Source organism: Sminthopsis crassicaudata, chromosome 5, assembly GCF_048593235.1.
Source record: "Sminthopsis crassicaudata isolate SCR6 chromosome 5, ASM4859323v1, whole genome shotgun sequence".
Taxonomy (NCBI): Eukaryota; Metazoa; Chordata; class Mammalia; order Dasyuromorphia; family Dasyuridae; genus Sminthopsis; species Sminthopsis crassicaudata.
Window position 1 is genome coordinate 44,253,618 of NC_133621.1, and position 26,471 is coordinate 44,280,088.

General features: G+C 38.0%; 1 protein-coding gene across 2 annotated transcripts; it reads left to right on the forward strand.

The window, feature by feature from the left end:
- The first annotated feature begins 316 nt into the window (after positions 1-316).
- CCR4 (C-C motif chemokine receptor 4) lies at positions 317-26,471 on the forward strand. Of its 2 annotated transcripts, none has more exons than XM_074268422.1 (2): positions 317-408; positions 24,925-26,471. In XM_074268422.1, the coding sequence occupies exon 2, from the start codon at positions 24,945-24,947 to the stop codon at positions 25,995-25,997; it is 1,053 nt and encodes a 350-aa protein (XP_074124523.1). In that variant the 5' UTR covers positions 317-408; positions 24,925-24,944; the 3' UTR covers positions 25,998-26,471. The 2 variants fall into 2 exon arrangements, with proteins under 2 accessions (XP_074124523.1, XP_074124522.1); XM_074268421.1 differs by lacking the exon at positions 317-408 and adding an exon at positions 18,991-19,270.

Genomic DNA, 26,471 nt, shown 5'->3' on the forward strand with positions numbered 1-26,471 from the left:
AGAGGGGAAACAATGGATTGGGTGTTGTGATATGGGAGCTTCCTGCCAGTGGCTACTGGGGATCCAACTCAGAGCAGCAGAATGACCTCTTCATGTGAGAGGATGACAATGATACAAGGAGACTGAGAGGCTTTTGCGTTGTCTGACCTCTCTCCTCTTCCCTCTGCCTCCAATTTATTTCATTCCCATCCACAAGCAACATCTGTGTCAGTAAAAGCTGCTTTGCAACTCCTTCAGATGTTATGATTCACAGCTGTGGAGACTCTAGAATTGACCTGCCCCTTCACCTAGGCCCGGTCTTTAACAATTAGGCTTGGAGAACAGCTGTTAGAGTGGATCTCCTCAGTCAGCCATTCAGTCAATAAATATTTGTGGTAAAGGAGACTAATGTGAGATTGGGCCAAAAAGGTAAGTTGAATCCATTTTGTGGAGGGACTTAAATGTCTGGCTTTATTGCTGATGTTGTTCAATTCTTTCAATCATGTTTAACTTTTTATGACCATTTGAGATTTTCTTGGCAGAGATACTGCAATGGTTTGTCTCTTCCTTCTCCAGCTCATTTTGCAGATGAGGAAAGTGAAGTAAAAGGATTAAATGACTTACTCAAGTCTACACCATTGTTTAAAGTTGGGTTTGAACTTAAGTGTTCTGTCTTCAAGCCTGGCACACTCTATCCACTGTGCCATCTAGTTGCCCAAATGTCAGGCTACTGTATTTGTATTTTATCCTGAATGGAATAGGGAGCTACTGAAAGTTTTGAGAAGGGAGAGTGTACCTTAGAAAGATTAGTTTGACAGCTATATGAAGGATGGATTGGATGGGGGTGACAATGGAAGCACAAAGACCAGTTAGATTACTACTTGGGCAAAGCTGAGCCTTCCAAGTGACACTGATATGATTCTTGAAATAAGCTCCCATTTCTCCATGACCCCAGCCAAAACTAAACTGGATCTTGTAAGAAAGGTGTGAGCCAAGCTGCATATACTAAACGTTTCTATCTCCAAGGCTTAAATACCATATTCCTAACATCGACTTCTGATCGGAAATTACTAATCAATGTGTTACACGTTGACCCTCCAGCTCCTTCTCCACCTTACTTATTTCTCATCAGTCCTCTACTTTGTACCAGAGTCTTACATTACAAATATTCTACCACCACTATCTGGCATTTACCTCCTTCCCACTTATGTCAACACCCGCAACTTCCCTAATTCATCAAATTCACTTTGATATCTATGTCCATTACCTGGTTATTTGTCACCCCATCCCCAAAGTCCCTGAGCAGTTTCTTAGTTTCTTTATTTTGCTTATATATATCACGTTTTTATTTTAAAAGCTCATATAGCTTCCCAAGATTACACATTAGTGATAACCAACGTGAGACCAAGCTGGAAGTAACAGGGAGTCCCACAAGTCAGGGTGTTGTTCTCACCTTTCAGCACAAGGCAGCAGCACCCTCATAGTTGGTATAACTGTAGTGTTTGGCAGGAAGTACATCTTTCAAAGAAATATTAAGGGTACACCCTTCCCAATACTCTATATTATATATATATGTTATTATATATGTATATTATGTTCAATACAGGCACGTTTATATGTAAACACAGATTGTATCATCTATATACATACATGTGTGCATATATGCATGTCATATCCTATAATGTGCAAATCATATTAATGAACTTGCACATGCATATATATGTATATAATGTGTGTACATATATATGTGTGTATGTATATGCTCACGGGTGTATATATAAAATGCATATACTGATATATATATATATATACTGATAAATGTGTTATAGACAAACATATACACATGTATGTATATGTAAGTTGGAAGTATTTTATAAAATAAATATGTATATGTATATGTGTGTTAATTATATATACATTTGGATGTGTGTGTATATAATGTGTGTATACACACACATATATTTCTATCTTCACAAGATAGTTTAGGACTTAAAGTTAAGACTGATTGGGCATCAAATCCAATATCTTCATTTTTCCAGCTTAAGTGACTTGCCTGGTACCACGCAGCTGCTAAGAGGCTGCATTTGAACTCGTGTCTTTCTACCTTAAAGTATAGCACTCAATCCATTATGCATTTATTGCATACATTTTTTAGTTCCTCAAGTCCATTTCCCTAAAATCTTCATCAATATCAAGGTCATAGGTTAAACTTCTTTCTCTCTGATTACTCAGTATTCTTAATTCTTACACCCTCCCAGATCCTCTGCAGTCCAATGATAATTGCCTCCTTGCTATTCCTTTCATTTAAAGCTCCATCTCCTGACAGTGGCCATTTTCACTGGCTGTGCTCTATCTCTGCCTGGAACTCTCTTACTCCTTACCTCCATCTCCCACTTTCCCTTGTTTCTTTCAAGTTCCAGCTAAAATTTCATCTTCAACATGAAATCTTTTTCTGAATCCCCCAATTTCTAGTTTCTTCCATCTGATTATCTCCTCTATTTGTTTGTTCATTTTTTATATTATTGTTTATTATTAGTTTTTTTTTCATTTTGATTTCTAAATTATGTCCTTCCCTCCCACTTAATCCTCACCCACTGAGAAAGAAAGCAATGATATCAATTATGTATGTAAAATATATTTCCATATTAGCCATATGGAAGGAAGGAAGGAAGGAAGGAGGGAAAGAGAGAGAAATAGAGACAGACAGAGAGAATGGGGCAGAGAGAGAGAGAGAGAGAGAGAGAGAGAGAGAGAGAGAGAGAGAGAGAGAGAGAGAGAGAGAGAGAGAAAGGAAGAAAATGAGAAAATTAGACTTCAGCTTGCTTGCACTCAGAGTTCATCAGTTTTATCTCTGGAGGGGGATAACATTTTTTTTTTCATCATGAATCCTTTGGAATTGTCTTGAATTGAATTAATCAGAAGAGCCAAGTCTTTCATAGAAGAAACTTTGCTATTACTATATATAGTGATGTTCTAGTTCTATTTCCTTCACTTTGCATCAGTTAATATAAGTGTTTGTTGCTTTGTGTTTTTTCCCTGAAACCATCCATCTCAGAATTTCCCACAGCACAATAATACTATATCACAATTCTATATCACATCTCATTCAGCTAATTCTCCAATTGTTGGACACCCTCTCAGAATTTCCAATTCTTTGCCACCACAGAAAGAGCTACTATCAATATTTTTTTACATATAGGTTCTTTTTCTTTTTTCTTTGACCTCTTTGGGATACAGACCTAGTAGAGATGTTGCTGAGTCAAAGAGTATGCAGTTTTACAGTTCCAAATTGTTCTTCAGAATGGTTGATCACAACTTTACCAGCAGTTTTCATATATAGTTTTCATTTACCAGATATATGCATGGGTAATTTTATAGCATTGACAATTGCCAAAACTTTTGTTCTAATTCCCCCCCCCAAGATGGCAGGTTGACCAATAAATGTTAAATATGTTAAAGTATAAATTAAATACAATATATGTATACATGTCCAAATAGTTGTTTTGCTGTACAAAAAGAATCAGATTTTGAAATAGTGTACAATTAGCCTGTGAAGGAAATCCAAAATGCAGGCAGACAAAATAGAGGGATTGGGAATTCTATGTAGTGGTTCATAATCATCTCCCAGAGTTCTTTCACTGGGTGTAACTGGTTCTATTCATCACTGATCAATTGGAACTGATCTGGTTCATGTCATTGTTGGAGAGGGCCCATGTTCATTAGAATTGATCATCATATAGTATTATTGTTGAAGTATAGAATGATCTCCTGGTTCTGCTCATTTCACTCAGCATCAGTTCATGTGAGTCTCTCCAGGCCTTTCTGAAATCATCCTGCTGGTCATTTCTTACAGAGCAATAATATTCCATAACATTCATATACCACAATTTATTCAGCCAATCTCCAATTGATGGGCATCCACTCAGTTTCCAGTTTCTGGCCCCTACAAAGAGGGCTGCCACATACAGAATGGCTTATTTTTATAAATTTGATTCTATTTGCTATATAGTTGGAAAGTGAAGCCTTTATCAGAGAAACTTGCTATAAAAATATGTGATATTACTTCATTGTCAAGTTCTTTTCTTTTTGTTGTTGTTTGCTTATTTTTCTAGCTTAATTCTTGACTTTGAGATTTATTATTAAAGTTGGGCTGTGCTTCATCCTGCTGTTTTCAGAGTTAGTTCTGGAAGTTTTCAGTGCTTCTAATGTTGTCTAATTCTGAGAAGTGTATGATCACTACTCTCCTAGTCAATGTTATGGTTTTGACCCAGGAAGGGTCCCTGCTCTCCCTACAGCTGCAAACACTAATACTTCTCTATACCTTGGGACTGTAACTAAGAACTGTGAATGAGCAAGTAGTGCTAGTTGTACTAACTAGACCCAGTGTCAGTAATGGGTCCCCTATAATCTCTTTTTGACTAGTTCTTTGACCACCTTACCATTTCTGAGCTGAGAGCTCCCAAAGCTGGCACCTTCAAAGCCTACTACTGCTGCAGCCACTGCATGCATTTCAAGGTAGCCCCATCCCCAGAGTCCAGACCTCTCCTTGATGACCTCCTAAGTTGTCTTAGGCTAGAAAAATGTCTCACCCTGACCTTTTGTCTCTGCCATTCCAAAATTTGATTTGATTTCAGATTCAATTCAGGACTCACCTCCTATGAACAGAGTTGCTCCAAATGATTTAACCTCGTCTATTAAAATTCTTTTAAGCACTAGATCATGTAGAAGTCTGTTCCTCCCATCCATTCCCTTTAGTGGAGTCAGTAATGGGACCTGTTATGGACAGTACTTAAGAGGCACCCATGAAAAGAGATTAATGCCTTCCAGATCAAGAAATAAAGAAAGGTCTCAGTCAGAAAATCCTCTCTTGGGATGCAGGGTGGAGGGCATTGGTGCAGAATAGGGGAAAGGAAGGTATACACTGGAATCAGTTAAGACACATTGGTTTATCCTACAAAAGTCAGTGTCAGTAGTGGTAATGCAAAGTGCTGAGAGGTGAGAGGCACTGCAATGAGGACAAGAAGACAAAAATGAAATACTTCCTGTCCTCAAAGATCTACATTCTATTGAAGAAGATGACATATATACATACAAGTATATTGAGAATATGCAAAACATTAAAATAATCCAATGTCATTTTGAGTAGTAGCTGAGGAAACCCCAACAGCTTCATGGAGAAGATGCTATTTAATGACATAAGTTTCTCTGGGTCAGAATCAGGAGTTGGTGTCTGGATCAGAGTAGCAAGGTGGTACAATAGTGCACAGATCACTAGGCCTGGTCCAGGAGGCTCATCTTCCTGAGTTCAAATCCAGCCTCAGAGGCTTACTAGCTGTATGAGCCTGGGTAAGTCACTTAATCCCGGGTAAGTCTCAGTTTAGTTTTCTCATCTATAAAAATAAACTGGAGAAGAAAATCACAAACCTGTATCTTTGCCAAGAAAATCCCAAATGAGATCACAAAGAATCAGATTATTGAACAACAACCACGACAAAAGTCAGAAATCAGGGCAGCCTAAGATTCAAGAAGGCATGGATGGAAGGCTCTGCCACGTGGATGACAGCAAGGGTCCCACTTCCACAAAGAAATCATACAATTTGCTGGCATCAGCTTCCTGCAAGTCTGGGCTTTTTTGGTAAAACCACACAAGGAAGGTCTCTTTTTCCAACTTCCTCCAAGTCAGTTGCAGCTCCAGCCACTGACACCATTCTGGAGCAAAATTTGTCTAAAGACCGATACATGTTAAATTTCATCTTTTCTGAGTAAATAAGTTGTCTCCCCAACTCCTTGAGAGCAAGATCTGTTACCTCATTTATCCTTCCAGTCTGCAGAGTCCCTAGCACATTTCTACCCACACTGATGCCAAAAGAATCCTTCTAAGGCATAGGGTTTGCCTATTTTACTTCCATGCTCAAAATCTCTTCTATGGCTCGTAAGTAAGCATAAGACAAAGTTCAAACTCCTTTGCCCAATATTCAAGGTCTTTCACAATCCAGTTTCAACTTCACTTTTCCCGATTTCTTACATAGTGTTTATCTTTACCTATTCTCTACTCTAAGCAATCAGATTTCAGCGTTTTATCTCACTATTTAATGTCTTCATATAAAACATCACCATGCCTGGAATACACTAGCTCCTCACTATATTTTTCAGAATCCATATCTTTCTTTAAGGCTCAGCTCAATTGCACCCCTGTTAAGTCTTCCCTGCCCCCCCTTATTTGCTGGTTCTCTCTCCTTCTTCAGGTTGATTTTTATCATAGACATGTAATACTTGTCTACTTCCTTGGCAGTCATGGTATCGCCTCCTTGAAGATGGGAACTGTTACATCTCTGTATCCTCAGCACCTAGCACAACAGTGCAAAGCACACAGCAGACATCCTAAAAAGATTTCTTGACTTGCGTTAACTTGGACACATTAGAAGCACTAGATTGTCAATGATTTATTCCTGATTCCTCTCTCCTAAGATCAGTTCTAGTTCTACTTTCTCAATTCCTCAATTTCTCCAAACTCCTCTCTTCTCCATTTCGATCCCAAGTTTAGTGAAGCTCCCACTTGTCTCCTCTTCTGTACTCTTCTTGACTCCCTCCTTCTCTCTCCCTCCCTCTTTCCCCCCTCTCTGTCTCTGTCTGTCTGTGTCTGCATCTCTCTGTCTGTCTCTCTCTCCCCAAGAAAAAATTGGATCCCATTTAATTATCTGTAGGTCCACTTAAATTAACTCTTGAAATTTACCCTCACTCCCACTCTTTTTTTTTAACTGAGGAAATTGGGGTAGTGATTTGCTAGGAAGCTAGGAAGTATTAAGCATCTGAGGTCCCATTTTAACTCAAGTCCTCCTGACTTTAGGGCCAGTGCTCTTTCCATTGTGCTATTCTAGCTGCCTCAGTTGGGAGCTTAGAAGTAGAAAACCAAAGGAGACTGGATTTCATCTTGCTTCCAAGTGATTGGTTCTAGCCTTTTTCTTTCCTCTTGACCATGGACTTTATCACCTTCAAATTCTCTCAACCAACATATGCTTTTGTATGGATAGTGAAGAGGAAATAACTGAAAACAGCTTAAAGTGATGCCCCCTAGTGGAATTTTTATTTTAACCAGAAATTTAATACCTTAAACTAAAGAGAGGAAGTCTTTCAGGATTAGACCCCCTCTGTGGTGGGGAGTGGGGGAGAATGGGGATTTCTAGATTTCCTGGCCCCACCACAGATAATCTTAGCAGTCTCTAAAGCAGACTTGCCCATGGGAACAAAAAGCAGGCAGAGAACAGAAAAGACATCCCAGCATTATTTGTTTCTCCTTGGCTCTCTGGTACTAGGATCATTTGTGTGGATTATAAATTTCTCAAGGAAAAGAAGCATTTTACTTTTTGTCTTTGCACCCAAGTACAATTTAGCATATGGTAGGTACTTGTGTAAAAGAAATGCTCTTTATAAGCATGAAGGTAGTCATTTCTTCTAATCCCTTCATTTTACAGACAAAAGAAACTGAGACCCAGAGTAAATTTCCATGATCACATAGAAAGTTAGTGTAAAATGAGGACAAGAATCTAGATTTGTTGGCCACTATTCCAGCCAATGTTTTCTACATTACACTTTGAGAAAAGCTTGATTTGAATTATAGACTATTAGAATGGGATGTGGGGTTATGTTTTATCCTCTTTTCCCTTTTACCCCTTCTGTGAATATACTGACCATCATACTATGACTCCCAAGAAAACTCCCCTGAGAAGAAAACCCCTGATATACATTTTCTTCATTTCTTTCTTTCCCTCTCTCTCTTTCTCCCTCTCTCTACTCCTCTTCTGGCTCTGTGTGTTTCTGTCTCTGTGTGTTTCTATCTTCTGTCTTCTCTCTGATTCTGTCTCTTTCCCTTCCTCCCTCTCCCTCTCCCTCTCCCTCTCCCTCTCCCTCTCCCTCTCCCTCTCCCTCTCCTTCTCCCTCTCCCTCTCCCTCTCCCTCTTCCTCTCCCTCTCCCTCTCCTTCTTTTGCACACACATATCCCAAGAAAAGATTCTGTCCCACTTAATTATCTGTGGGTCCACTTAAGTATCTTGATATTTTCCCTTAAGTACTCATAAAGTAAGATCTTTGGTCTACCTTAGTTTGGGCTGGTTTTCACTAAAAGAAAATTTAAAAATCACTACAATCTTGTAGCAAGAAGGATAGCCAAGTCAACCATAAAACTCCAGAGGAGGAGGGGATTCTATCAGCCTCCTTGACAAATGGCTTAGCAGACTTCAAAAAAAATCATAGAGCAATAGAATTATGTAGCTAGATCTAAAAAGGACATAGATACAATCTAAACCAATCTCCCCTTTTAATGGATGAGAAAATGGACGTCCAGAAAGGCTAAGTAGCAAGTGGTAGAATCAAAATTTGAACTCATGTCTCATTACTCAAAGTTTAGCACTCTTTCCCCTGCATCATACTGCATCCTATATTAGAAATGGAAGGAATCTTAGAGATCATCCAGATCAATGTCCATTTTATAAATGAGAAAACTAAGGCCTACAGTGGGGAAATGAACTAAACCAAGCACCACATCTTATTAGTAGATCAGGTAGTCCAGAGTTTTTTTCACTGTATCTCAACTATCTCCCTTGAGTTTCGAAAGATGCTTAAGGATTGACAAAGGGGTTTAAAGAATTAACAGAAAAGGCATTCATTCCTTTTTTAGAACTTGTAGTGGCAAAGAACTAGAAATTGCAAGGGAATTAATTAAAGAATGATTGGATAAGGTGTGGTATATGATTGTGATGGAATACTATTGTGCTATAAGAAATGATGAGCTCACTGATTTTAGGAAAACATAGAAAGAGATGAATGAAATAACGAAGAGTTAAATGAGCATAACTAAAAGAACATTGTATACAGTGTTGTTTTAAGCAATATTGTTTTAAGAATGACTTTGAGCGAATAACTAATTTTGACTGTTACAAGTACCCAAGTTAGCTAAAACAGACATATGAAGAAAGACATTTATCTGCATCCAGATAAAGAACTGATAAAAAGGAACATGTATGGACTAATTTTGCATATTTATCAATTTGTGTCTAATGGTAGTGATTTATAAGCAGGGGAGGAGGAGGGGGAAAAGGGGGGAAATTTTACATTTTAAAAGGAATACCAAGTTGTACATAATCGATTTGTAGTTTCATGTGAAATCACCTTTTAATTGTGTTTTTATTTACTATTTTATTTTTCCCCAGTTATATGTTAAAACAATTTTAAACATTAATTTTTAAACAATGAGTTTCAGATTCTCACCCTTCCTCCTCCCCAACCTCCTTCACTGAAAAGGCAAGCAATTCGATATTGGTTATAGATCGCAAAACATTTCCATAATAGTCATGTTGTGAAAGAAAACAGACAAAAAAAGACCACCTCAAGAAAAATAAAGAAAATGTTTAAAGTATGCTTCAATTTGAATTCAAATACCATCAATTCTTTCTCTGGGAATGGATAGCATTTTCAAATATGTGACCTTCAGAGTTGTAGCTCATTGTATTGCTGAGAATAGATAAGTCAGCTGCTCATATTACAATACTACTGTTACTTTCTACACAGTACATTTCACTTCGCACCCAGTCATTGAAGTCTTTCCAGGGTTTCCTGAGAGCGTCATGCTCATCATTTTTTATAGTACAAAAATATTCCACCATAACTACATAATACAATTTGTTCAGTCATTTCCCAATTGACAGATATTCCCTCAGTTTCCAATTCTTTGTCCCCATAAAAGAACTGCTATAAATATTTTTGTGCATATAGATCCTTTCCTTTTTGTTTTTTATCTCTTTTGAGATAGTTAGTACTGATATTGCTAGGTTGAAGGATATGCATTATTTTTTAATTAAAGCTTTTTATTTTCAATTATCTTTATGTAAGGATAATTTTTCAACATTAGCCTCTGCAAAATCTTGTGTTCCAATTTTCTCTCCTTCCCCCCAATCCTTCCCCTAGATGGCAAGTAATCCAATGTATGTTAAATATGGTAAAAAAAAATGTATATATATATATATATATCTATATATGTTAAATCCAATATATGCATACATATTTATACAATTGTCTTTTGCACAAGAAAAATTAGATCAAAAATGAAAAAAATGAGAAAGAAAACAAAATGTAAGCAAATAACAACAAAAAGAGTGAAAATGTTGTGATCTACACTCAGTTCCCACAGTCTCCTCTCTCTGGGTGTAGATAGCTCTCTTCATCACAAGATCATTGGAACTGGTCTGAATCATTTTATTGTTGGAGAGGGCTACATCCATCAGAATTGATCATCATATACCACTATACATCTGTCAGATTGGCTAAGATGACAGGAAAAGATAATGCAGAATGTTGGAGGGGATGTGGGAAAACAGGAATACTGATACATTGTTGGTGGAGTTGTGAAAGAATCCAACCATTCTGGAGAGCAATTTGGAACTATGCCCAAAAAGTTATCAAACTGTGCATACCCTTTGATCCAGCATTGTTACTACTGGGCCTATAAGAGATCTTAAAGGAGGCAAAGAGATTCATATGTGCAAAAATGTTTAGGGCAGTCCTTTTTGTAGTCACAAGAAACTGGAAACTGAGTGGCCCATCAGTTGGGGAATGGCTGAATAAATTATAGTATTATGAATGTTATGGAATGTTATTGTTCTGTAAGAAATGACCAGCAGGGTGATTTCAGAGAAGTCTGGAGAGACTTACATGAACTGATGCAAACTGAAATGAGCAGAACTACATCATTATACACAGCAACAAGAAGACTATACAATGATCATTTCTGATGGATATGGCGCTCTTCAGCAATGAGGCAATCCAAACCAGTTCCAACTATTCAGTAATGTTTTTTTTAAATTTTTTTTCCCTGAGGCTGGGGTTAAGTGACTTGCCCAGCACACAGCTAGGAAGTGTTAAGTGTCTGAGACCAGATTTGAACTCGGGTCCTCCTGAATTCAAGGCTGGTGCTCTATCCACTGTGCCACCTAGCTGCCCCCCAACTGTTCAGTAATGAAAAGAACCAGCTACACTCAGTGAAAGAACACTGGGAAATAATTGTGGACCACAGCATAACATTTCCACTCTTTCTGTTATTGTATGCTTACATTTTTTGTTTTTCTTCCTGGGTTATTTTTACCTTCTTTCTAAATCCAATTTTTCTTATGCAGCATGATAGCTGTATAAATATGTATACATATATTGTATCTAGGATATACCTTAACATTTAACATGTATGGGACTACCTGACATCTAGGGGAGGGGGTAAAGGGAAGGAGGGAAAAAATTGGAACAGAAGTTTTTGCAAAGGGCAGTGTTGAAAAATTACCCATGTATATGCTTTGTCAATAAAAAGCTATTAAAAAAGAATTGATCATCATATAATCTTGTTGCCATGTACAGTGATCTCCTGGTTCCGCTCATTTCACTCAGCCTCAGTTCATGTCTCTCCAGGTCTCTCTGAAATCATTCTGATTATTTCTTATAGAACAATAATATTCCAAAACATTCATATCCCATAACTTATTCAGCCATTCTCCAACTGATGGGCATCCACTCAGTTTCTAATTTCTTTCCACTACAAAAAGGGATGCTACATATATTTTTGCACATGTGCTTCCCTTTCCCTCCTTAAAGATCTCTTTAGGATACAGGCCCAGTAAAGACACTGCTGGATCAAAGGGTATGCACATCTTGATAGCCTTTTGGGCATCGCTCCAAATTGTTCTCCAGAATGGTTGAATCAGTTCACAATTCCACCAAGAGTGGATTAATGCCTCATTTCCCCACATGCTCTTCAATATTTGTCATTTTCCTTTTCTGTCCTATTAGGCAATCTAATAGGCATGAAGTAGTACCTCAGAATTTAGATTTTTCCAAATTATGGTAAGTTCGAGTATTTTTTTTTCATACTGCTATAGATAGCTTTGATTACTTCATCTAAAAACTATTCATAGTTTTTGATCATTTATCAGTTGGGGAACTGTTCTTATTTTTATTAATTTGACTCCATTGTCTGTATGTTTGAGAAAGGAGACCTTTATCATAGAAACTTGCTTCCATTTTTTTCACAAATAATTATTAGTAACTTTTCTTTCATTTATTCTATTTTCTCTCTCTTTTTACCCTGTCCCTTCCTCTTTTTTTGCTTCTGTTTACTCCCCTCCCCCACTCTGCCCTGCTTTCTCTTATCCCACTTCACATATGCCCTTCCCCTCCTACTTTCTTGTAGGATAAGTTAGATATTTGTGTCCAAATAAGGGTGTATGTTATTCTCTAATTGAGCCAATTCTGATGACAGTAAGGTTCACTCACTCTCCCTCATCTTTCCTCTCTCCCCCTCCACTGTAAAAGTTTTTTTTTAATTGCCTCTTTTATGTGACATAATTTACCCTATTCTACCTTTCCCTTTCTCCAAATATATTTCTCTTACCCTTTAATTTTTTTTAGATATTATCCCTTCACATTCAACTCATGCCTGATTTGCATTTTGAGTTTGTATTCCACTTGAGATACAGTCCCTAGAATATAGTAGGTATAATACACTGCCTTTTATTGGTTCAATACATTCATCTCTTCTAATCCTTTTAATTTACAAACAGAGGAGGGGCTGAAACCCAGAGAAATTAAAGTAGTTTTTCCAAGATCACAGAGCAAATTAGTATAAGGTTAATCGCCATTCCAGTCAATGCTTTCTACATCATGCTTTGAGAAAGACTTCATTAAATTATAGACTATTAGAGCTGGATGGGAGTCTTTACTCATTTTTATCTTCCTTTCCCTGGCCCTCCTGTTGATATGCTGACCTTCATTTTTCTTGAACATAAAAACTATAATTAAAATTCTTAAAATTACTCTGTGGACTATATGTGAAAAATTTAAGGGGAAGAAACAAATACCAGACAAAAGAATAAGGAAACCAGACTACCAGATGTTTTTGCAAGAATAGAATTGCCAAAGTAGGTCTGGTCAGCTAGGTGCCTCTTTGTACAGAGGGAAAAAAGAGAAGTATTCATTCATGTCTTTTAAAAAAAACTATCTCTGTGATGGTTGTCATGAGTCAACTGAAGAAAGATTTTGTGAGGAGACAGCTGTCCTGTCTAAGCAGCAAAGGAAAAGGTGCTAAAATCCCAAATCCTTCCTAACCCATTTTTCTTTATTTCTATTCTATAACCTTAATACTGCTAACCTGATTATTTCCCCTCCCCTTCAAAAAAAAAAAACCTTCTTGGAGAATAGTTCCTCTTCTTCACTCTCACTTCCTCCACCATCAGTTCATGTCTTGTTCATGCCGATGACCTTCTCCCCTTAGCAGATATAAGCTGAATTGAACTTCCACTTTGCTCACAGTTACAAGACTAAGTTAAAAATTGTAAAAGGCCACCATATAAAAAGTTACAAAAATACTGAATTATTGACAATAAGCTCTAGGACCCCTTTATCTCATCATATGTAAATGAAACATTCTTTTTCCATTGTAAAAATTCTAGGTCTAACGTCCATCTTGCTTCCCATGCTGACATGCATCCCTCCAGAGTCCAAAATTCTGAATTTTTTCACTAACCTAAAAAAATTAGATTCCAATACTAGGTGATTTTTTTCAAATTCTGAATTCCCAATTTCCTCTTTCAAAGAGAATTGGTTCTGCCTCCCCATTTTCAAAGAAGATTTCTTGGGATCTATGATTTTGAGACATTTGCATAGCTTTACCCACTTCAGGAAAATACCTTTCAAGGGAAAAGCCCCTTTATAACTATATAAAACACAACAGTACAGAAATTACTGTATTCCCATCAGTAGAAAGGAAAGACAAATGTATTAATGGCTATTAACCCCAAACTGCTGAAACAAAGATCCACTCATCTTGTAACACAAAATAAAAATCAGACTATTTTTTTTTTAAGAAAACACTACAGACCACTGGACCGTTCACATTCCCAGTCCTAGCTGGGTAACCAAGAGATCATGCAGTCCAAGGTATGATCAGTATAGCCAGCTGCAAGAAAGAAGTGAATGGATAAAGTAGAAGGGACTGTTTATTAGAGTTATGAACCCCAAATATAAACAAATAAGGATTAAATCAATAGACGTGTTCAGGATGCCAGAAGAATAGACTAGGTAGCTACAAGATGTACAGGGAGAACAGAAAGCACGTTCTGAGGTCAAACTGGAATTCAAAGAAAAAGTGTCAAAAAAGGCAGGTCATCTATCCTAACTTATCCCTGATTTCAGGAGTGGACAGCTCCTGGATTTTGTTTGAATCTCCCAAATGAGAACCGCTTGTGTGTCTAAGAAGCAAAAAGCATTTACTATGGAGGAACCTTCAGCTAGTCTCTGAAGGAGATTTGCAAATCTTCCTTTATTTCCAGAGATCAGACTAGAAAGATATTATGGACATTTATTCTCCATTATGAATTTTGCTTCTTTGGTAAAGCTTACCCTGAAACCTGTAGTCAAAAATAATCTGTTCTTCTTCTAAACATCTGTCACATTTACAGAAACTCATCTGAGTGTTTTTTTTTTTTTAATGTAGGGCACAGTATTATAAGTATTATACTGAGAATCAGTAAGAGGAAATAGGGAAACTACATTATAAATCAGACATTAAAATTGTTTTAGATTATTAAAACATCTAGATAGTAAGATTGAAATATTTCCCAGGCACAGGAAATTATGAATTGGTAGACTTAGAAAAATGTGGAAAGACTTGGATCAAAGAAGAATTATATTATCTATCTTCAGAGAAACAGGACAAACAGGTATAGTACAAATCTTACATAGATGCTTTTGAATGTATATGTGTATGAATGTGTGTGATTATTAGTATCTATGTAGGTTTATGTACATATGTATGTATGAATTTGTGTATATATTTTTGTATATCCATGCTTAATTGTTGCCTGGTATGGGATGGGGGGTGAGGGAAAATGGGAGGGGGAATAAGATAAAAAAGTGCCTAGCAGAAAACAAAAGAAAACCTACAAGAAAGCAAGATGGACAGCTTTGAATATAATGTGCTCCATTATAATTTATACTTTCTTGAAATGGAAATCTATTGTTACACATTTTGAATATTCTCTTATGTTCTGCTAAGCACATAATTTTTTTATTTGTTTTAAACAAATAAATATTTTCTTTTTTGTAAAAAAGAGTTAGCTTGCCTTAGTGGATAGAATCAGGAAGATATGAATTCAAATCTAGCTTCAGATACTAGATTAACAATATGGCCCTAAGCACTTCATTTAACCTCTCTCAGGATCGGTTTCCTCATCTGCAAAAATGGCACAGTAATAGCACTTACCTTATAGAATTGGTATGAGAATCAAATGAGTATTTGTAAAAAATACTTTGTAAAATTTAGCAAATTATTAATAATAAGAAGCAGACTTAATATCAGGACAACCCAGATCCAAGTCCTATATTTGACTTATGCCAGCTGTGTGATTCTTGGCAAATCCCTCAACCTCTGAGTGCCTCAATCATCGCTCAAAGACTGTAAGATGCTCAACATCCACATTGACAAAGGAAGATTCCTCACTGAGCAGTTCCTTATTCCAATCCCCCCAAGAGTGATCATTCTTCTACATTCGCCCCACAATTACACTAGCAGCACTTTGAGAACATGGATCTCATTTCTGAATCTCTCAAAGTAGTTGGCATATTGCCACATTCATAATGCATGTTCAGCAAATAGCACTGCTTGTTTGATGCAGATAATTAAAAATAAATTTTCATTTATTTTATAAAATATTTAATTTATTTTATTTTAATTAAAAATTATTTTGTGAAAAATCACAAAATAATAGAATATTAGATCTGGGAAGAACCTTAGATATCAGAGAATCAGCCTTAGAACTTGAAAGGGGAAGCTAATTTTAAAAGTATGGAAATCAAGTTCCAATAGAGATGATGTGATTTGCCCAGAGTCATGTAGGTAGTCAATCAACAAGTATTTGTTAATTGTTTACAATGTGCCAAGCACTGCACAATGTGTCAAGCATTGGACAATGTGCTTGGGTTCACATTCTAATGCAGAAGACAGCATGGTAATAATGAGGGACACACAAAATATATACTGAGGAAATGGAAGGAAATCTCAGAGAAGGCACTAGCAGCTGGGAGGACAAGGAGGAGGACAGAAGTGAAGCCTTAAAATTAAGGAATTTAAGGAAAGGAAGAGACAGAGATGAGGAGGGAGAGCATTCCAGGCATGAGGGTTCAAGTCAGAGCAAAGGTTTAGACACAGAAGGGACTTAGCCTTAACCACTGAATAGGTGTTGCCTCAGTCAAACTGAGACCTCTTTAAGTCCTTAGCTTAAAAAGGCTAAAGTTTCTCCGTGCATCTGGGGAAATCTCCAGTTGTTCTATCTATATCTGACCAATGAAGCCAGATAGTTCCAGAGGAGAGATTAAAGCAGGTGACTTTGTGCAGTTTTCCTTCGCTTCACTCCAATTAATTTGCATGTCACAGCATCACTTCCTTGATGCTATCTTGATGATCATCTTTGAGAATGAAGGAGGAAAAAAAACAAAAAGAAACTGAATAGTAGAATTTGAGAAGGGAAATTACAAGAAGACTAAAAAGGCAGACAATAAGTAGCAGAAATATTAAAAACAATAACATTTCTTCTTTTTAAAAAATTCATGTAATAAAGCAAGCAGTTCAATGACATATTATGACAAAAAAGGATTGCACATGAAACTGTAGATCCATTATATACAACTTGTTATTCCTTGAAATATGTAATCAAATTAGTATGTAAATGTATCTTTTTTTTTCCCTTTACCTCCTCTCTCCCCTAGCGATTAGACAAAGGGGATATATGTCTGTGTCCACACATGTGTGTATGTATACATATCAGTGTGTATATAAATGTATATTTGCATATATACATATATATCTTGTATATACATATATGCATTGTATAGGTAAAATTATTTTATTCATACTTACAAAAGCATTTGTATAGCATTTTAATATTTGCAGAGCACTTTACATATAACCTAGCCCCTTCTATATTTCTAGTCTTCTTACACCTTACTCCTCAAAACATACTCTTCAATCCAGTTTCACCAATTTCCTGGATAATACCCAGACAAGACCCTCCATCTCTCAGCTCCTGGCACTGTCTCGGGCTGTTTCCTAGACTTAGAATACTTTCTTTCCTATATTCCATTCTACTGAGCTCTCTGGCTCCCTGCAAGTTTCAGCAAAACCCCCACCTCCTACAGGAAGCCTTTCCCAAACCCTCTTAATTCCATTAATTAATTCTCTAGTATTATTTCCTATTTGTCCTGTATGTAGTTTGCTATCTATCTATCTATCTATCTATCTATCTGTTTACATGTTTCCTCCTCCATTAGATTATAAGCTCCTTGAGCTTTTGCTTCTTTTTGTATCCCCAGCATGTAGCACAGTGCCTGGCACATATTTGCCACTTAATACATGTCTGTTGGAGGACCTGGATGAACATAAGTTATCTAAGTTAGTCTTCAAGAAATCCCTGTGAGATCGGTATTATCCCATTTTATAGATAACGAATATAAGGCTAAGCGGTTACTTGAGTTGCCAGGGGTCACCTAACTCATAGATGTCTGAGGCAAGATTTCAAACAAGGTCTCTCCCGACTTCAAAGTCAGGGTTCTAGCCACTGCCAATTAGCTGCCTCTTGAAGGGCGGGTGCAGAGACTAATGCCCCCCGTCTGGCTGGAATGGCTTTGGTCTGCAGCACGGATGCCCAAAGGACACTCTCCTATTCCTTCCAGGACTAACTTCCAAAATCCTTCTAGCTCTAAAACCCTAAGAACATGGGATTTCAAGAGAACTGACCATTAGGATGTTGTATTTAGACAAGGGCCCACCAGGGGGCAGCCTTCTTTAAATGTTTGATGTCCCAGTACCAGAAGGATTTCATATTCTTGACTTTATTAAGACAATAAATGATCTTTCCTAAATAATAAAATGTGGTTGCCTTTCATATTGCCTTTCTCTGGACATATGGCAATAAGCTTTATGTGTATGAGGAGCCTCCTACTCCATATTCTGGAAATTTAATCTGCCATTCTCTAGAATTCAACAGATAAGCAATGTAAAGGATGACAGTCCTCTCTGGAGCCTGTCTGTCCAAAATGGACTTAAATTTGATGAGATTCAGGGCAGCTAGGTGGCGCAGTGGATAGAGCACCAGCTCTGAAGTCAGGAGGACCTGAGTTCAAATCTGACCTCAAACACTTAACATTTCCTAGCTGTGTGACCCTGGGCAAGTCACTTAATCCCATTGGCCTAAGGGGAGAAAAATTGATAAGATTCACTCTCATGAACTAAAGCAGTGTCCATCAATTGGATGGTGGCTAAATAATTTCCCTATATGAATATAATAGAATACTAAGCTATGGGATAGTATCAGAAATGATGAACTGTTTCAGAGAAATCTGGGATGATTTGTCTGAACTGATGCTAAGTGTCAGGAGCAGAACCAAACATCTATTTATAAATAACAGCATTGTAAAGACAAACAGCTGTGATACATTTTAAGTACTCTAATCAATCAACCATGGTTTCAAAGGACTAATGATGAAACCTGCCCCTGATTCACTGCCTTGGAAGGAACATGAGAGTATCCTTTGGGCATCCATGCTTCCCCCATGCAAACTGACCAAAGCCATTCCAGCCAGATGGGGGATCTCAGTCTCTGCACCCGTCCTTCAAGAGGCAGCTAATTGGCAGTGGCTAGAAGTCTTTGAAGTCAGGAGAGATCTTGTTTGAAATCTTGTGACCCTGGCAACTCAATTAACCTCTTAGCCTCATATTCATTATCTATAAATATGCAAAATGAGTCACATATTTCTGGATAAAATCAATGTGGGAATTTATTTTTCTTGATTATCATATATTACAAGGGAATACAGGGAGATAGAATAAAATTAAAATGAAATTTAATTTTAAAAATAGAATAGGGGAAAAACATATGGAGTCAAAGAACATCCTTGTGCGCTACAGCATCCTTGTACAGCATGGACCCCAGTTTGATGAAATGGACTCTAAGGAGCTTCCTCCCACTTGCTTGAGGTAGGTTTGCTCACTGACGAAGAAAGAAAAAGCCAATTTTGTCTAAGGCTAGATCTCTCTCCTGATAAAAGACTTTTGACTAAGGTGACTGGCTCATCACAGGAAGCACGCCATGCCTTCTTCAAAGACATCCAGTCATATTTAGCACCCAACTTTCTGAGCAACTTTAGCACAGACTGGGAAACCTGAAGCAAGCCTGGTCCTTGGAGCCACAGTCAAAAGGACAAGGTAGGTGCCAAATTAGTGTTTTTCCTTTCTTTTTAATGTTTGGGTGCACATACACATCCATCTTTCATGGACCCATTCAGACAGAACGGTGCAAGCTTTATGGATGTATTATATACACGGGGGACCTTCTATGGGTCACCATAGACACACCCAGGCATAACCCAGACTCTATAAGTCTATTCTGGATTCTCCACAGGAGACATACATATTCTTAGTACTTATCTACTTGCACACATGCTCACCAAGGCCCCAATATCCATTCTGTATAAATGCAAGCACACATTTGCACACATGTGCTAGCTACTTGTCCACCCACAGCACTCATGCATGCATTTACTGAATAAACTGTGATCTTTCCCATTGACAATGTCAATTTGTTCAGCCTCTATACTGACAGTCAACCTCCAAATTTCCTATTCCCAAAGTTTCTTTGCTGCTGCCTTGTTGACCTACTGAGCTTTTGTTCTTTGATTTTATTTGAAATATGTGGCTACCAAAGCAGCATGATTTACAATGGTTGGATCATCTTCTGACTGGTCACAACTATTATTCATTTACAGCCTCTTTGAGGCAGCAGGGGGCTGGGGAGAAAGGGCTGGATCTGAACTGGAAGGCAGCATGATATGGTGGCTAGAGCACTGAACTCATTATCAGGAAGACCTGGATTTGACTCTAGCCTCAGACATGTATTAACTATGTGGCTCTGGCCAAGCCAACGAATTTTTCTGTGCCTCATTTCCCACATCTCTAAGCTAGAAGTGAAGGATAGGACTTGATGACCTCTGGGGTCCCTTCCATGACCTGTGTTTGAATCCCAGCTATCACTTGCAACGTGTGACTAGGTAAATCATTCAACTTTGGCCCACAGTTTCTTTATCTCCAAGATGAGGATGGTTAGATGAATGAGTTTGAAAGTCCCTTCCAGATATAAATCTATGACTTCATCTAAATTCTCTTTGGGGCAAATGAAGTATTATGGGGCGAGCACTACCTGCTGGAAGACACCAAGAGTCCAGTCATTGGCTAAACAACTTAAATAGCCTGAAAGTACATATAATATCATGTATGCCCTTATGCAAACACACTGAGAAGGTTGTGTCTAGGTGCTATAGGAGGTCCTGTTGAAGTTGGGAACATCTGTACCAACTGAGCATTTTGCAAATCTTGGCGTGCTTTGCATCTGTCATATATGTGTGTGTGTGTGTGTGTGTGTGTGTGTGTGTGTGTGTGTGTGTCCTTTTGGGAACAAATGCTCAAACAAACCAATGAACAAACACAAGATTAAACAAACCAGCAGAAAGAATTGGACATAATTTGAAAGATTAAATACAAAGATTAATTTTCTTCAGGTTGAACCTGCATCAAATTGCATTTTAAAGACAGTATGGTGTATTTTGATGTCAGTAGAAACTCTTGAGTTGGAAATTATGGAAATGCAGGGAGGTACAGCAAGGGAATTTGGCTAATAATAATTATGATCACAATGAATATTTTATTGGACTTTAAATTTGTAAATAACTTATTGCATAATGTTTTATTTCATCTTTATAACAATCCTATGAGGTAAAGGTTATTTTTACCCCATTTTACACTGAGGCAGAGAAAGGTTAACTGACTTTCCAGAGTCACTCAACTAATGTCTGAGGGAAGACATCAACTCAAAGCTTCCTAATTTCATGTCTAACATTCTATCTACTATGTCACACACTGGACATTGGGTGACAGTAAATAGAGCACTGGATTTGGAATTAGGAAGATTCATCTTCATGAGTTCAAATCTGGCTTCAGATACTTATTAGCTGGCTGACTCTGAGCAAGTCATTTAACCTCGTTTGCCTCATCTATAAAATGAACTGGAGAAGGAAATGGCAAATCATTCCAGTATCTTTGCCAAGAAAATCCTAAATGGGGTCACATAAAAATTAAGACATGAATGAAAAATGACTCAATAACAATAACATGTCATATGCTTGCCTCTAAGCTAATTGAGAGCATGGAACTTTGGGAAGCTTTCTTGCTCCATATAGAAAGAGATAGGGAGGTCTAGAAATGCAGGGCAATAGTGGGGAGGAAGGAGTTTCCTTCAATATCCTTAGGAATAGTAGTGGGAATGTAGACTCCAAAGGAGTTCCTGGGAAGGAAATTTTCCCTGGGAAGGAAAAAAGCATTCCCAAAATCCAGATAACTCAGTTTACAAAAACTCCACTTATATTTTCTTCCAGGAAGACAGGTACACCTTTTGATCATGAAGTTAAGAAAGGAGTATCCATTTTCTGCTCTCTCTGCTTCCCCTCCTCTTTCAAACCCTCCCCCTCCCCCAGCAGATGAAGACCCCCTTGCAGACTAACCAGTCTAGCAAAAAGCCTCAATCCATTGATTTCTCTTTTCACCTTTGCTAACTTGATGACTGGTGTTAAACATGGCTAAGAAGCATCCAGGGTGGTGAGAATTCTAGCTTGCCAAACCATCTTATTTTAGTGAGCTCCCCTGCTAGCTTTGCAAGTCTTCAAGTGAAAGCTAGCTAACCACTTATCAGAAAGGCTGAAGAAAGAAATCATGATTCAGTTCAGGGTTGGTTTAGATGGCAGCAAGATTTGTTCCATCTCTTAGTATCTACAAAGCTGACTTCCTTTCTGCCTCCCTAAATGTGTAATGTGTGTGTATTTGTGTGTGTGTGTGTCTGTGTCTGTGTCTGTGTGTCTGTGTGTACTTGTATATGTTTATGTACTTCATTGGGAGTGCTCCCCAAATTTTCAAAATAATGAATACTAAAATCATTCCTTTGGCTAGATTCCCACTCTTGTGCTGTCTAATCTCCTTAACACTGACAATCTCTCTGAGTTTAGCTCGCTTGCTTCCAAAGGCACTATTTGGAATAGTTAAAATCAAGTTTAAATGTGTGAGATTTAAAGTAAAAACATCTGGGTTCAGATCTTGGATCTGCCACTTACTATCTGGGTAAATCTAGACAAGTTCTTAAAATTTGGGGGCCTCAGTTTCTCCGTCTATAAAATGAAAGAGAACCTCCAAAGCCCCTTCTCATCCTAAAGCTATAACCCTATTGTCCTCCTTCCCAATGGATTATTTCAAACTGAACCAAGTCATCTAGTATTTATTTATGCTTATTGTGCTCTAGGCATTGTGCTAAGTGCTAAGGATACAAAGAAAGGCAAAAAGTCTTTTCCTTCAGTTCTACACAACATAACAACTAACTACATGGAAACAAGATCATTCTGAGTATCCCAATTTTTAGTGCAGTTTTAAGTTGTAGATAAAGAGATGGGGCTCTCCAACAGGAGAAGTCACTAGGAGGCAAAAGGCAAGGGAAAAGGGAAGTAGAGTAAGTGGGATTTGAGTTGAGAGTCAAAGAAAATCAATTAAACTAAAAGGCAGAAATCGGAGGTTGAATACTTTGGGTGTGAAGGACAACTAAGGTAACAGTAAGGAGAGGAGAGATGGAGTCTCGTGCTGGAAAAATTGCAGGTAAGCTCGGGTATCTGTATTGTAGAATCCATTCTTCATTGTTGAGTTGTTTTTCGGTTGGCTCTGACTCTTCATGACCTCATTTGGTCTGGGCAGAGATTGGAGTAGTTTGCCATTTCCTTCTCCAGCTCATTTTACAGATTAGAAAACAGGCGGAGTTATGTAGCTTGTCCAGGGTCACACAAGTAGTAAGTGTCTAAGACCAGAGTCGAACTCACAAAGAGTGCCAACCTGACATTCTATCCGCTGCTCCATCTGCACCCATCCACTGCACCCATAAAATTCAAAGAGGAGAGTAAAGTTGGAGAAAACTAGAAAGGTAAGAAGGACCCAGGTTATGAAAAACTTTAAATGCCAAACAAAAATTGATATTTAATGCTGGAGATACCAGGGAGCCATTGGTGATCATTGAGCAAGTGAGGTGATATCATCAGAACTACACTTTAGGGAAAAAAAATCATCTAATTCTCTCCACTAAAGATCCTCATGATGCTATGGAGGTTCTCCTGGGGGGCCACTGCAATGCAACTTTCCATATATAAATCACCTACAAGAGATGGGAGGAAGGAGACAGATTTGTAAGGGGGAAGTATATCTAAGAACTGAGAATATCCAAATGAGTTGTGAATTTGCATAATTCAACATGACTTCATTTGTCTGTCAAGAACACCTTTAGCTGGAGGATTTTGAATTATTTTCAGCCCTTCTTACCAACAGGAATGGCATAGAACTTGAATAGCCTTTGCTAGATCAATTTTGAGGCACAAAATGCCCTAAAACCATGCTTTCTCAACTGGCTTTCTGTGGCAAATTTCTGAAACTCATTTTCAGGATGGTGGCAGAGGGATGAATTTTGGCATTACTTACAATCATGATTGAAAAGTCAAATCTATAAACTTTTACTCAAGGCTTATTCAATGCCAGGCACTATGCTAAGTACTAGAAATTTAAAAAAAAAAAAAAAAAAAGGCAAGGAGCTTACAGTCTAATGAAGAGCCAGCATGCAAATAACCAATTACAAACAAGATATATATATATATAAAATAAATTGAAAAGAGTCTCTGGGAGAATGTACTAGCAGGTCAAGGGGAAAACCAGGGAAGACATCTTGCAAAAGTAAGATATTAACTATGACCTAAAGAAATCCCAAGGAAGTAAAAAGGTGGAGATGGAGAAGGAAAACATTCCAGGTGGGCTGGAAAGGGACACAGTGGGGAGATAAGAGATAAGATATGAGGGATGTGAGCAAGGTGGCCAGAGTTACTGGTTCCTAGAATAAATGGAAGGGAGTAAAGAATCAGAAGGCTGGAAAGGTAGGAAGGGCTTTTAAAGGCAGAGAATTTTATATTTGATTCTCGAGATAATAGGGAGACACTAGAATTTATTAACTAGGGAAAGTGACATGCTTAGATCTGTGCTTCAAAACAGTCTTAAAGACCAAGTCATTGAGAGGTTGAAGTCTGCACTGGTTGAAAGAATATCCCCTACCACCATAAAATTATATCCTTAAAGTACTAATCAAAGTGACAATTTTCAACTTATCTTCAAAACTTTCTCTACCAAAAGTCCTTGTTGTTTTAAGACTTGACTAATTTTTTTTAAGGCAGCTTCTCTTTTTCCCTGGATCCTAGTATCCACCCCCCCCTCTCATTTCCCCTCCTTTTCCCAGTTCCCAAAACTCTAAGCTACCAAAATCTGAATTGCTATTGGGAGAAGTAATAATCCATAGGAAATATAGACATTTTGCCAACCTGCAATTTAGTTTATGTTGACATATACTGGCTTAAACCATGAGGGAGATTCAAATTTCCAGTTTGTAAAATGTCTAATAATAATGTTCATGAGGATGAAGATGAAAGAGTGTTAGGGGAATGGTTCATTGTGGGCAACTGCTGATGTGTTATCTCCTTTCACTGATACATACTCTCATTGTCTTGAAGTAGATAGTCACAAGGAGTCAGGTAGGACATGGAGAGATTATGTGACTTGCCCGTGGTCACACAGAGTATGAGAGACAGATTTCAATCCCAGGTCTTTTTTAACCTTCAGGTTGACCTTCTATTCACTACACCATGCTGCCTCTCATGAAGCATTTTTTTTTAATTCAGAGTAGCCTTGGTTGATGTCATTGATAAAAATACATTCTTCTCTTTATTCTCTTCTTCTTCTAGTTGGGTCTACCTCGGAGATAATGGAAACCACTTTGGACTATAGCAGCTACTACTACTATGACCTCCCCAGTCCTTGCAGCAAAGGGGGAGTGAGGGACTTTGGAAAACTCTTCCTGCCACCATTATATTCTCTGGTGTTCCTATTTGGTCTGCTGGGCAACCTCATGGTGGTTCTGGTCCTCCTCAAATACAAGCGGCTTAAATCCATGACTGACGTGTACCTGTTCAACCTCGCCATCTCTGACCTGCTTTTTGTTTTTTCCCTCCCTTTCTGGGTCTACTATGTTGCTGATCAGTGGGTTTTTGGAACAGCCTTTTGCAAAATCATTTCCTACATATATCTAGTTGGGTTTTATAGTGGTATATTCTTCATCATGCTCATGAGTGTAGACAGGTACCTGGCAATAGTGCATGCTATTTTTGCCTTGAGAGCCAGGACTCTGACTTATGGAGTTATTACAAGTCTAGTTATATGGTCGGTAGCCATATTTGCCTCACTTCCAGTCTTGCTATTCAGCACATCTTATACAGAGAATAACAATACCTACTGCAAAGAGAAGTACCCTGGGAATTCAACCACATGGAAGGTTCTGAGCTCTCTAGAAATCAACATCTTGGGGCTTTTGATTCCTCTTGGAATCATGCTCTTCTGTTACACCAAGATCATCAAGACCCTGCACCGCTGCAAAAATGACAAAAAGAATAAGGCAGTAAAAATGATCTTTGCAGTCATGGTTGTGTTCCTGGTGTTCTGGATCCCATACAATATTGTGCTCTTCTTGGAGACTCTGGTAGAATTGGAAATTTTCCAAGACTGCACCTTCAGCATGGAGCTCGACTATGCACTCCAGGCTACTGAAGCTCTGGCTTTTGTTCATTGCTGCCTCAATCCAGTCATTTACTTCTTCCTAGGGGAAAAGTTCCGAAAATACATCAAGCAACTCTTCAAAACCTGCAGGGGGCCTTTAAGGTTCTGCAAATACTGTAGTTTTCCTCCAGTTTATGCTTCAGAAACACCCAGTTCTTCTCACACTCAGTCTACTATGGATCACGAAATCCACGATGCTTTGTAAAGGACAGCAGACAACTTACCTTCAAGAGAGAGAGGAACTGAGACATCCTTTGAGTAATCTCAAGAATCCCTATTCAGATTTCAATTAATAAATGGACAGTCAGAGCATCAATCTGTCCCTCACCATGAAATGGGCTCTTCTTAAAGTGTGCTTAGTTCCCAGACCAAGTCATTGTTCAACTGCTCTCCCATAATTAGAATAGCATCCTGGGTGATGATTTGAAGAAACCTATCTGTGAAGAACATCAATAGGGTGACAGATAACAAAGATGGGGATGCTATTAAAATGTGGCCAGAGATGATTTACTAAATAGCCAAAGGTTATCAAGATGGCAAAAAAAAAGAAAAAACTACCCAGAATATTTGAGATTGTTCAGGCTGCGACTCTTTATTTACATCCCTGGTATGTAAGAAGTCAATGGAGGATAGAGTTTTCTGATTGTTCTCTACCTACTACAGTTCATTTTCTTTTCTT

What these genes read in the sequence shown, in the direction of transcription:
- CCR4 (XM_074268422.1), top strand. Translation starts at nt 24,945, where the DNA reads ATGGAAACCACTTTGGACTATAGCAGCTACTACTACTATGACCTCCCC.